This window comes from Phoenix dactylifera, chromosome 7 (genome assembly GCF_051530095.1).
Source record: "Phoenix dactylifera cultivar Ajwa chromosome 7, Ajwa_hap1_PhDact_Kaust_v1.1, whole genome shotgun sequence".
Lineage (NCBI taxonomy): Eukaryota > Viridiplantae > Streptophyta > Magnoliopsida > Arecales > Arecaceae > Phoenix > Phoenix dactylifera.
Window position 1 is genome coordinate 25,574,491 of NC_143196.1, and position 12,821 is coordinate 25,587,311.

At 39.3% G+C, this 12,821-nt stretch overlaps 1 protein-coding gene across 17 annotated transcripts in view; it reads right to left on the reverse strand.

Annotated features, from left to right (window-relative positions):
* The window catches only part of ISA3 (isoamylase 3), a 73,924-nt gene that overhangs the window by 22,915 nt on the left and 38,188 nt on the right, over positions 1-12,821 (reverse strand). For 15 of the 17 annotated variants that reach the window (XR_003385957.4, XR_015967417.2, XR_003385960.4 and 12 more), the window contains 2 exons: positions 9,086-9,137; positions 4,290-4,352 (listed from right to left, as the gene is read on the reverse strand). Coding sequence is in view for 14 of the 17 variants with exons in the window: in XM_088701371.1 (XP_088557497.1) it covers positions 4,290-4,352; positions 9,086-9,137 (115 nt within the window). In the remaining 3 variants the exon portion in view is untranslated. The remainder of the gene's footprint in view (positions 1-4,289; positions 4,353-9,085; positions 9,138-12,821) is intronic. The other 2 variants (XM_088701372.1, XM_088701369.2) reach the window with 1 other exon arrangement.

Below are 12,821 nucleotides of genomic sequence, written 5' to 3' on the forward strand. Positions count from 1 at the left end.
CATGTTATTTCAAAGAATGCTTAGTAAGCACTTCCACAATGTTTGCCTCCAAGAAAATCAAGATCGCACGAAGTCTGACTTAGCCTTGAATTATTTGTGTATTTACTAACTTATAACATTCCCATCTTTAAGTTGTCTTCACTTGACATTTGCAGTAAAAAAAAAATTGATAAAGATTCATATGGGCTTTTCTAACTAGACCAGATGCCACTATCTGCAATACGTTATATAATTTTATCGATTTGATAGATGGGAGCAAGGTATGCCAAACAGGGCCAAATTGCCCAATTCACCCCACACCGAACCGAACCGATATGGAACCAGTTCAGTTCGGCCTTAATATTTGAAACCCCCGTGAACCGCTCCGAACCGGACGGTTCCGAGTGGAACCGGTGCGAACTGCTCTGGTTTGAACCGGTTCAGTCCCTCCACCCTTTGTATGTGATTTGGAAAGAACCGCCTAGTTCACCCATACCGAACTGGTATTGTACCAAACTAGTGACCGACCGGCATGGATCTCGGTACCGATTCGGCTAACCTTGGATTGGAGGTCCATGAGAACAGACAACAAAATCAGAGTGATAGCCTATGATAATATTTAATATAGAATGGAATCTAAAGGTTTTCTAGTTATGATCCATAATACTGTCTTTATTCTAACAAAAAAAAAAGAGAAGATAAAAAACAGAAAGTCAACATTTCAGAAAACTCAAAATTGTTTTTGTAAAATTCCTCGAAAAGATGAATAAATGCTTTTCCACGGGGTCGGCGGAACCGATACCAGGCACCATACCGGTTCTCCGATGGCACGAGACGGTATAGGCCCGAGCCGTAACGTGTTGGGCCTGTACCGACAGAGAAGAAAGCGACGCATACTGTGCGAGAAAAAGAGAGAGAGAAGGGGGAGAGAGGGAGGGAGAGAGAAGGAGGCCGGCGGACAGTGGCGAAGGCCGGCGGACAGTGGCGGAGGCCGGCACCTGGGCGGAAGGCGAGGTCGCGGCCAGACCCCTATTTTATTCAAAACAGGAGAACCGGCCGCGGCCTCACCTCCCGCCCAGGCGCTAGCCTCCACCGGCGTCCGCCACCCTCCGCCGGCTTCCCTCCTCCCACTCCATCGCTCCCCCACCCGCTCTCTCTTTTCCTCTCTTTCCTTCTCCTTCTCCACCTTCAGTAACGGTTTTCGTTTCTATTTCCGGAACCGTACCCCTGAGCCACCGGTATGACTCGGAATGGCCGGAACCATCCGGTTCGAGATGGTTCCGCCAACCCTACTTTTCCATAATCTAAACATACTTGAAAAATAAATAATTCAAAATTTCACATAGTAATTGACATTAATCATGAATTTTCGAGATGGTTCCGCCAACCCTACTTTTGAACTATAGTTTAGAGCATGCAGTTAACATCAAAGCTGGATTTATATAAACATGTTTAATTTTAGTGCTTGAACTGATTTTTTCCTCCAGAATTACAATTTTTCTTGCAAAACCTGAAAGATTTTCATAGAAATTTTATGCAACCCTGAATTTAGACAAAAATGCATGCAACAAGAACTCAACTACTCAAGTATGGCTTAATGCTGAATTCTTGACACATTCTGGTTTTCCTGATTTTCAACTATTCCTAACACTTTCTGCTTTTTTCTTTTGCCCAATAACTCAGATCAAGTTCACAATGGTGAGCAACATGCACATGGAAGCACCTTAACACTTGATAATTTTTTATGTATTGTACAACAAAGTATTTTTTGGAAGTCCAAATGCACACAATTTGTTAAAGTTATGCCCTTGCATATCCCTGTCCTTTTCTTTGTTTTGCTGATATATATCTGATTCTAGCATCCATTTCCCTGCAACCCTGAAAGAAAGTAGCTGCTGATTATTTGCCTCACCAATTTAACAAACTGCTGATATTTCTATAAAATATTTTTGAAACACCTTAACCTACAGTGGTTCCACTATCAAGACATTCTCCTGATACATACAATAGTGAGGAATTGAAAGAGGGCTTTCCAATACGGTCGGTACGGGTCGGTACAGGCCGGTACGCATCAGTACCGGTCGGTACGGGCCGGTACGGGCTGGTACACATCAGTACCGATCGGTACGGTTCGGTACCAAAATATGTAGCTGTACCGTACAGTAGGATCCGGTACCGGTATGTACCGGCCGTTACCGACCGGTGTAGGACTATCAGAACTACCCAAAAATTCCTTACTCCTGCACCGAGTCTAATTTCCTTCATTCTTCCTTTCATCTGTTGCAGGATTCAGCCTAGCATAATATACGATACTACTTTCGTAGGAAATTGGTTTGCCCCACCAATTAGCTTCCTTTTTGAAGGATCTACAAGTTCTAGAATCAAGATGCTCTAACAGATAGCAATAATGATTAAGGGTTAACATGCAGTTATCAAGAACCTAGTTACTGGAAGTGGGTTGGGTGCAGGTATGTGGAAATGTGTCTTTAAAAAAAAACCAAAGAAAACAGTTAGGAGGCAGTGCGAAGACAAGTTTCCGAGGAGATTCTAAAGCAGGTGTGCCACCCTAAATGAAAGATTTCTGCATCTAGGATTAACAATAATGCGACAGAACGCTGTAACATAGAGGCATAGGTTACATTGGTAGGTAATTTTATCATTACTCAAGTGCATGTAATAACACAAACTTTAACCATCAGATTTTCTTTCTTTTTTCCCGAAAAATAAAAAAGCTCAGAAGAGAGCCTATATATAGATGTGGTGCAAGTACTAGATAGGAAGATTTAGATGACAATAATCTGAGAAAATCTGATGGTGCTTGCCTTGATAATTGCCTTGACATTAACAGCCAAAATCTTCTAGCCGGGGTGTTACACTCATTTTAGAGGCATTTGGAATTCTCATTACTAAAGCTACTTGTTTCTTCCATCCACTAATTTCTTGGAGGAATTTACTTCCTTATCCTTGTGTCCATTTAATGTGACTGAGGTTTGAACTCATGATGGAGCTAAATGGCAGCAAGCGCACCTCTTTAGGCTATTCCTGTTTTTCTGATGTGGCAAGCTTTTCCATCTCTTTGCTTGTAAATTTCATCCATGCTATCTTTGGACCTTTATTTTCATGATTCTTCAAGGAAGATTATAATACTTCTCCTTATTGAGCCTCTTCAAATTTCTGTTTTACAAGACCATATGGTTTCTGTCAGTTCTCCATCACTTTGTCTTTTAAGATCCTATAGAACTGCTAAATGGTATCGATCTAATGGCAATGAAAGGTCAAGAGCTATGTCTGCCGAACCGGTACCGGTGGCCTACCGGACCGGTTCGGCTGGATTTCGGCTACCGCGTATTTTTTTTTTTTTGGAGTTATCTCTCTTTTAGATCTTTTTCTATGAAAAGTTTAATTTGAGGTTTTTTTGTTGTTTTCTTGATGTTTTTTTCATGTTTTTTGATGTTTCTAAGTTTAGGGTTTAAGCTAGATGATGCATCTTATTACTTCCAATTATAAATGAAACAAATCATAAAATGAACAACATAAAAACCACAGCACACGCGCTGTGGTCAAAAAGGCCACAGCGCCGCGCGCGCTATGGCAAACTGAAGGAGTACTGGTGCGAACTGGTCCGGTTCGCATTGGTACAAGGCAGTACCGGACTTGTACAAGTGCGAACCGCTCCGGTTCGCACCGCTACACCTTTCGTACCATTCGGTTCCAGCCCTATGGGGTCGAAACCGTTCTCCACCGCGGTACCGGACCAGTCCAGTACGTGTTGAACTAGCCGGTATGTGCTGAACAGGCCGGTACGGGCCAGTTCAGCATACTATGGTCAAGAGTCTTCTATATATTTCTACATTCTTATTTACAATTATCCCAGCATTTCAAAAATACTTAAGTAATCCAATCCAAACTCACAGGATTCATCTATTGATCCCACAAGCTTTTGGTATCTGCATGGGCTTTCTAATTCCATGTCAATAGCCTTCAACCATTTTGTCAAGTCCAAAGAATGCACATTCCACAATTATAGTTAAACCTGCAAATTCCTTAAACAAAACTGGGACACAAAGCACAACCTAGAGAAAACACTTGGCTACTTTTGTTCGCTAAAGAAGTACTAAAATCTTCTTGAACTAACATAAAGGAGGGTTTTTCGCTTGGGTACTCCAGAAAGATGGACTTGATTTAGATAGAAATGTGCATATGTGTCAAGCAAAATTAGTCACTGAAGGCAACTCACGATCACATTTAATTCAAAATGATGATAGACAAAGAACCATGGAGATATGATAATTGTACTTCATCACTCATACCTGGTATAAATCAGCAGATCCAGATACACGAGTTGCAAAAGTTCCCTTCACACCAGGGTCACCCTGAAAATGTCAAATACACTTCTTTGATCAAACATAATTTTGGATATACACGAAAAAGACTGAAGGAAAACTTGACTTTGTATGAACTAAAGCATTAATTGATACATGTTAGTAGTCACAGTTTCCAGAGAATAGCTTCTCCCCATTCGAAGAATGCAATAAATATTTAATCATCTTTCATTATTGGGTAAAACATGAATTCAAAAATTAAAAAAATCAAAAAAAATCTGTTAATATTTTAAAGCAAAATGCAATTACAATCAAGGCATCGCAAAGCTAAAAAATGTGAATCAGGAAATTGATGATTAATGTCAAGGAAGAGGAGGGGTACTACACCATCATAGGAAATTACCCTCCTCATCCCCCTCCTCTTCCTCTGATAACTTTTATTCTTAGGTCATGTTTGGATGGTGAAACAGCATATTTGTGTATCCCCCACGTGAACCTGATGGCGTGAACAGTGAAAAGATACGAAAAACAATGGAAATGGAGGGACTATGCACATGCTTTCAAAATTTAAGTGCTAGCCCATGCCGGCCAATATTACCATTTGATACTTTATCATTAAAAGTATTAGGTGAGCCACTCGGATCCAACAACACCAGCCAGTATTGATCTGTCCATAGACGTATCAGGTTTCGAGTCGTATATTGGATCCTATTACCCGCAGCCACAGACGGTCTATGATCCATACGGATATGAATATGGTGCGTCTGAGGCATTTTTCAGTGGCTACTATCCTACGCAGTTCGGAGCATCTTACGGATCAGATTTTGCTACTAGCATATTCGGATGGGCCATTCCACAGCCGTATTATCAGCTAGAAGACACCTCTTAGAGCCAGAGCTTCAGCGAGAGATCCAAGAATGCCTATAACCAGGCGCACGTTCGTTATAGGATCAACGTATAAGACTACAATACCGCTTGGTTAGAGGTATGGGCTAATGTGCCTCCTGACTATACTAATGATCCAGATATCTACGAGAGGCATCGCCACTCAATCTGATTTTAGATATCGGTATGTATATTATACTTTAAATCTATGTAATTAATTGTAATATTTTTTTAATTTTTACGTTACTACTTGATTTGAGGATATTTTATGTTGTTCATTGTAGAATGCAATATCTCACCAATCATTTTAGAATTTGTATTATTTTAAAATAATAAGATGCATTATCTAGGTTAAACCAGAATTAGAAACATCAAAAAAACATCAAAAAACATCAAAAAAAACAAAAAATCAAAAAAATATTAAACAAATAAATTAGACCTAAAATCATTGAAAAAGTTTAAAAAGAATAATTACCAATTAAATATTCTTGAAAAATGGCATGCCGGCTCATGAACCAGTATGCCCTACCCGTACCGATTTGGTACGGTACCGAGCCGTATTGGGTGCCGATAGGTACGAGTCCCAGTACCGGTTCGGTGAATCTTGCCTAAGACATTACATGCAAATAAAAAAGTAGACCCAAACCCAACTATTCAAGAATAAATAGTTGATTTTCCATCTTTAATCCAAAATCCCTGATTTTTGGCACCTAGTCAAAATTGTCTCTTTTAAATGCAATAGCAATCCTCAAAGATTAAAGCTTTATAAACACTATTGTACCTAAATATTACTAAAACTAAAACATCCTGTTAGATAAGTCTTATATATTGGCTCCCAAAACATGTCACCTAAATGGCACTTGATAGCACTTAGCAGGGTTTGCTGTGCCAGTACCAGGCACCATACCGGTTGTCCAGTGGCACGAGTCAGTATGGGCCTGCGCCGTGCTATAGTGAGCCTGTATCGACACAGGAGACCGTGGGGGAGAGAAAAAAAGAGAGCGAGCGGGGAAGGGAGGGAGGCCCACGGAGGCCATTGGCGGACTCCTGTTTCGTTCGAAACAGTGATCAGGCCGCAAAAAAAATTTGCGATTTGCCGACTTCACTTAAAAATCATAAATTTTTTTAGCGGCAATGAAACAGGAGTCCGGCCACAACCTCCAATGCTTGTACCAATGTCGACCCTCCGCTGGCCTCCGCCACCCTCCGCCTACCTCCCTCCCTCTGCCTCTCCCTCCCTCCCCCACTCGCTCTCTCTCTTTTCTTCTCCTCCGGCGACGACGTTTCGATTTCTTTGCCGGAACCGTCGCAGTCCACCGTCGGCATGGCTCGGGACGTCCCGAACCGGGCGGTTCGGGATGGTTCCACCAACCTTGGCACTTAGGATATTAATTCTACAATGGTTCACTTTCAAGGGTTATACATATATTGATGTGTATGCTTGTTTTCAGTTATAGATTGGTTTATTACGCTATAAGCTTGTTTCTAGCACCAAAGCTAAGCGACCAAGCTACAAATGTGTGATTTCTCATTGTTCTCACTTCCATGCTCCCTTCCCTTGGTTGTTCCCACCTCCAAATGATGGGAAAAAATACAAAAAAAAGGTAAATTGTTTTGCTAAAATTACAGAACATGGATACAATATGGCAAAACTTGAAAAAATAGAATAGGATATGTCTACGATACAATAATAAACATATTTTTTAACATATATGCCTAAAAAACATTCAACAAACATGATTACTTGATCATGAAACACTATATAACAATATTCTACATCACAAATTATAAGTCACTTCACAATAGCATCATTCATATGAGCATAGTCCATATATGATACGACATCACGTCCAATGCACCTTGGTTGACCGAACCAAGCTTAAATTGCTTGGATCATGCCATATCAGCATAGATCAGGCCTAAAGTGGTTCCAGACATGGGAAGCCATCTTCTTACTAGACATTGCTTACAACACTACCCTTTTCCTAATTGTCATATTTTAAAGGCCTTTTGCATGTAATTGCATCACCATGTAACACATATCGGGATGAAAAAAATTTAGTATGTTCAATGCATTTTCTAATGTGCTTTTAGATTAAGTAGAATTATACAAAATATGATATTAATCAATCACTTTCCAATATTGAAATGCTAGAATTCTGTTTCAACTAAGAATGAAAACATTTATCATGCTTTCCACCTCATGGAACATAGTTTCCTATTGGACTTGTTGATAACCTTGCCAAACCCCTCCAATTTTACACCAATAATGCAATCACCAAGTAGTATAGGTTTGATGTATTTTCACATAAGGTTTGCAGTCTCTATACTAGACTGCACACCATTAGGAGACTGGTATACTACGATACTAGTACCATACCTCACAAAACCTATTGGTAGACCAAAAACATTTTTTTGTTTTCAAGGTTTTTAAGATTCTTTATTTAGTTTTGAGTGGAAATAGGGTTTTGTGAGTTCCTTTTTCTGATGTTTAAATATAATATATCATGAAATCATGCACAAAATACAAAAGTTTGGCATAATTTTCCCATATTTTTCAATTTTGTCTATTTATGGAATGTAGCAGAGAAAAGAAAATGGAAGAGGGAAATACCTAGAGTGGAGGATCAGCTCACCCTTCCACTCTATCCTCTCTTTCTCCTCTCCTCCCATCTTTCTCCTCTCTTACCTTGAAAAAGGGAGAAAAAAGAGTCAAGCCCTTTCTCCCCAAATAATTGAGGCCCTGAATTAGTAATGGGGCCCTTACCGAGTCAAAATGCTTAGAACCAAGTGGTTCTGGGTGATTAGGCTCCGTAAGAACAGATTCACTCTGGTTCGGGAACAATCCCATATCAAGCCGACAAATTATCCCAATTTGTGGTCAGTATGACTATTGATCCAGGCTATTCTGTACGATGTTATACAAGATTCGTTGTACTGATATGTACCACTCCAAATTGGGTGCACTGTACTGTATCAGTACCGAATAGATTGTGAATCTTGGTACTCTATACCATGCTTTCACATGTGCAAAACTCCCACAAGCTGAAATTTCAAAAAGAGAAAAACAGAAAAAACATCACTTCATTGTAAACTGATCCCCAATGCAATTTGTAGCACATCTTTCCTCACATTTAGATGTAACTTGTCACCAGAGAAATTAAAGAATGTCTAAGCAACTCATAATATATCTGCTACAAGCCTACAACGAAGCCAGAATAATGGCCAATAATACGTATTTAAAGGATAACAAAATAAAGAAAGACACAATGAAGGTGTTAATCTGTGATCTAATGCTTTCATCATTGGCATGTCATAAACCGCATGCTAAAACCATTGGGATATGTCTAGAACAACATTTTGAGCTAGAAACATCCTTCAACTATGTCAGATCCACAATTAGTAGCACCAATACAGCCTTTGATGAACCTCCTCCTGAGGCAACAATTATAGCAAATATTAGTTGCAACAAGCAGATGTCAATTCTATATGGAGCTTTTTCCTTCTTACTTATCATCCTCACTTTCAAAATTTAAACCCAGCATATGAATGGGTCGGCATCATTTTACAGGATAGGGTTGTCAGTTCTGTCGAATCCAAATGGAAACCTCTTCTACTAGTATAAAGCACAAAAGTAGCTAGAAGGTAACACCATAATAAAATTTTAACCAAGAGGGATGATTGCAATCTATTTCATAATACTGATTACTTTTTACTATTAAATTGTTTTTAAGTAACAAAACCACAACCAAACAATAGCCATAAGGTAGTTAAGATGTAGTTTGTGTAGCTTCAAACTAAACATTTTCTTCTCTTTTGTTAAGACAAATGAGAATAGACTTAAGCTTGCATCACATCCTACATTTGTTTCTAGAAATCAACATATTTGAAAGTATTACCTTTATGAATCTTCGAACATCATCACGATACTTTCCGTTCCACTCAGCCCACCTGCAATAATAACAGAAAAAATAAACTCTTGTAGAACATTGTTACTCTACCTTTTTGAAATTTTAAAAATAAAGGTTTGAAAATTCTTATCATATTGGGAGTATGTTCTGCCAAAAAACTTTAAAACATGAACTTAGGATCTCAACATCTCCAGGTTGGTGTCTCAACAGATTATTTGTTTCCTCTAGGACCTAAAGACACATCATACCAAAAAAAAAAGTTCCTTCAATTTATGATAGTTCACATTCTAGAGAAATGTACTTAATGAGTGTAATTTCTTTTTAGATTATACTTTGAGAATTTTAGACTTCCAAACAAATGTCAGCATATGGCAAAGTCATTTCAGATAATAATCTACATTACTCATGCATAGTTTTAAGCAAGGACCGTCGGTTGGACTTCGAATAATTTGTATACTCGTACCGGTGCCACACTAGCATAGTGTCGGGTACGGTACGAAATTTTTTTTGACGTACCGAGTATCAGCATGTCACCCGTACCGGATACCGATACTGTGAGACCTTGAAACTGGGCCCGGTCCATAGACCGGCCCAGCCCAAGGATTTCGGCCTCACCTGCGGCGCACGTGAGGGCGTGTGATGAGGGGGGGAGCCATCCCGAAAAGCAGGCTCCCCTGTTTTTTTAGGGCTTCCGCTGAAGCCATTTGAAGAGGAGCCGCTGCCGGCCGAGAGAGAGGGGGAGAGAGAGAGAGAAAGGCAGGTCTTCTTCGACACGGGTCTTCTTTGATCCAGATGGTTCCATTGCCGCCGGAGAGGGAGGAAGCCGCCGGACCTTCACCGGGGCTGAGGTAAGGATTCCTAACCTTTACCTCTTTGCTGTACCATTTAAAAAAAAAGAAAGAAAGAAAGAAAGAAAGAAGAAGAGAGGGAAGAAGGAGAAGGCCGACCGCTGCGGGCTTTTCCTCTTCTCCCGTGCGCATACCTCCTCCGCGGGAAGAAGGAGAGAGAGCCGGCGGACGTCTCCCGAGCTCGCCGACCTCCCTTCGCGGGAGAAGAAAGAAGAAGAAAGAAAGGGAGGGAAGGAGAAGAAGTCGGGAGAAGAGGAGGAGAAAGAAAAAGAAAGAAGAAAGAAAGGGGGGAAGGAAGAAAAGAAGTCAGAGGAAGCTTCGGGAGAAGAAGGAAAAACAAAAAGGAAAGAGAAGAAAAGAAAAGAAAAAGAAAAGAAAAGAAAGAAAAAAAAAGAAGAAAGAAAGAAAGAATAATAATAATAATAATAATAATAAAATAAAGGGAGGAGGGTGGTCTACGGGTATGAACCCGAATCCAAACCCGAAGCCGGGGTGCTAGACACCTTTGCAAGGACAGCCCAGGGAGAATGTTAAAAATTTAAGTTTTATATATATTGTGATGAATTTTAAAAGAAAAATATGATTTTTGGATATTAGGTTCTGCGAGGAATTTGTGAGATTAATTGGAATTATTGTGAATCGCTTTCGAAGTAAGTAATGAACTGCCTTCTCTAGACTCTTCATTCATATAATATTATTTTTGCATTGAATAAATTGTTAATGAATTTATATGTGATTTATGAATTTTACGAGATGATGCTTTGAATGAAAAATAGATAGGTGAATTGAAATTAATATTTTTCGGATATACTTACTGTTCTTGCATCGTATATGCATATTTAGATCGGATTGTGATATATCTATTATGCTACAAAAGAATTTTGATGTGCATCAGATTTAGAACTCTCAACTAGACTATGTTCTGGACCCTGCCAATTGGGGGTTATGCATTGGCAATTCTGACCGCACCACGGGGTATAAGTGTGGTATTCTGGCCCACTCCGCAGGGTATAAGTGCGGTATTCTGGCCTACTCTGCAGGGTATAAATGTGGTTCTGTTTTTGGCCTAGCCACAGGGTATAAGTGTGGTCGTAGCTAAAGGCTGTTGAGATGAATGTAATTTGTTTCGAATCAGATTTACGATTATGTATATGGATATTTGAAAGATACGGATTTCAATGAATTTGTATTTGAAAATGAATTGATTATATTATTATGCTAACTCATCGTAATTTGTATTCATATTTTATGTTATTATATGAATTGACTAGTTAAGGTGTTTATTACTTACTGGGCTGTCTAGCTCATTATACGATTTCTTACTGTTTTTACAGATCCGAAGAATTAGCTTGATCTGGGGTTTTACAATATGGGAGAGCGAATAAAAGAATTATGGCACAAGTTATCTTAGATTAGGTTTTATTTAAATTAATGTTCTATCTTTATTGTTCCGCTGCGTATTTAGAACTGTGAGACTTTATAATTTGTGTCAGTCAATGGAATAAGATTGCATTTATTTTAGTTGAATTATTTTAGTTACATTTTTGAGATTTGGTTAAGATGCCTTGCATGCTCGTGGGGAGAATTTTCCTACGGGTGTGCGGCGGTTGGCGCGGACCCCTGGCTCGCGATCTCGGGCCGGGGGCGTGACAGATACCATGCTATTGACTTAATTATTCAACAATCCAAACCAAGGTTCGCTATCTCGGTACTAGATACTGTACTGGTATCATGTTGGTACAGTGTCAGTACACCCAATACGGGGTTTGGTTCAGCGTACCAAGTCTCAGTTCAGAATGGTACCGTACATATGCCTGGTATGCGGTGGTACACACCAGTACGGCAAACCTTAGTCCAAATTTGTAGAAAGAAGTTAACTGATATTTAAGAAACTCTAAGAGTCAATCAAGGCAGCCATGGCTCACCATTTGTTTCTTGGATTTTTCTTTTGTGTTTTAATTGATGGCAGCAAATTATTTTAATCAAGGGTGAAATTTTCATGTTGTTAGGATTTATTTTCTGTATAAAAGTTGCAATTCCTGTTTTAAAAAGTGGTTAGTTTTGAGTTAATTTTGATTGATCAGAAGAAGAGAAGCTAAGGTTCTGGTACCTCCTCTAATCTCCTCCTTGTCTCTCTTCCTGCATCCTCTTCTTTCCTCTAATTATTGTCTCCTTATGATTTTAATTTTCTTAATAACATTCTTTATTCTCTGCTGTATATTACTTCAGTTCATAACTAAGCTTAAATCCATTTAACCTTGTCTTCACCCTGTATATTACTAACCTTATGATTTTAATGTTCTCAACCTGTTTTGTGCAAGTTTTAGTGTCACAAGCCTTAACATCTGTCATTAATCCTAGTAAACCCATTTAACCTTGTCTTCACCCTTTACTTTCACTAGAATCTTGAAAAATCTGTCCATAATAGCAGAAACCTGTGTATATACCACAGATTTCAAACAATAATTCCATTAGAAAAACCTTTATAAATATTTTCAATACTTATTGAACCCCAGAAGGCCAGAACCTTTTCCTATCATCAGTTAGTAATGAACACCTGTTACCTCATCCATTTTTCCATAGTCATGTGATTTCTTCTGAACAGTCCAGAATTTTAATTCTGTGCAGCAAATCCTAAAATCCTTCTTTAAAACCTTGAATCCTTCATCTTAAGTTTCACCGCCACAGATATGCATCTTAACCCTTAAAGTCCCACAACTTCCCTTTAACATAGCTTTTTGCAAGGTATGCTGAACTCACCGGAACCGGTCGGTTTAGCATGTACCGGACCGGTGCCAACAGGCACCAGTCTGGTATAGCCATTAAAATCGGTTCCAACCCCATCTGGGTCGCAATTGATCGGTTCCAAGTCCGTA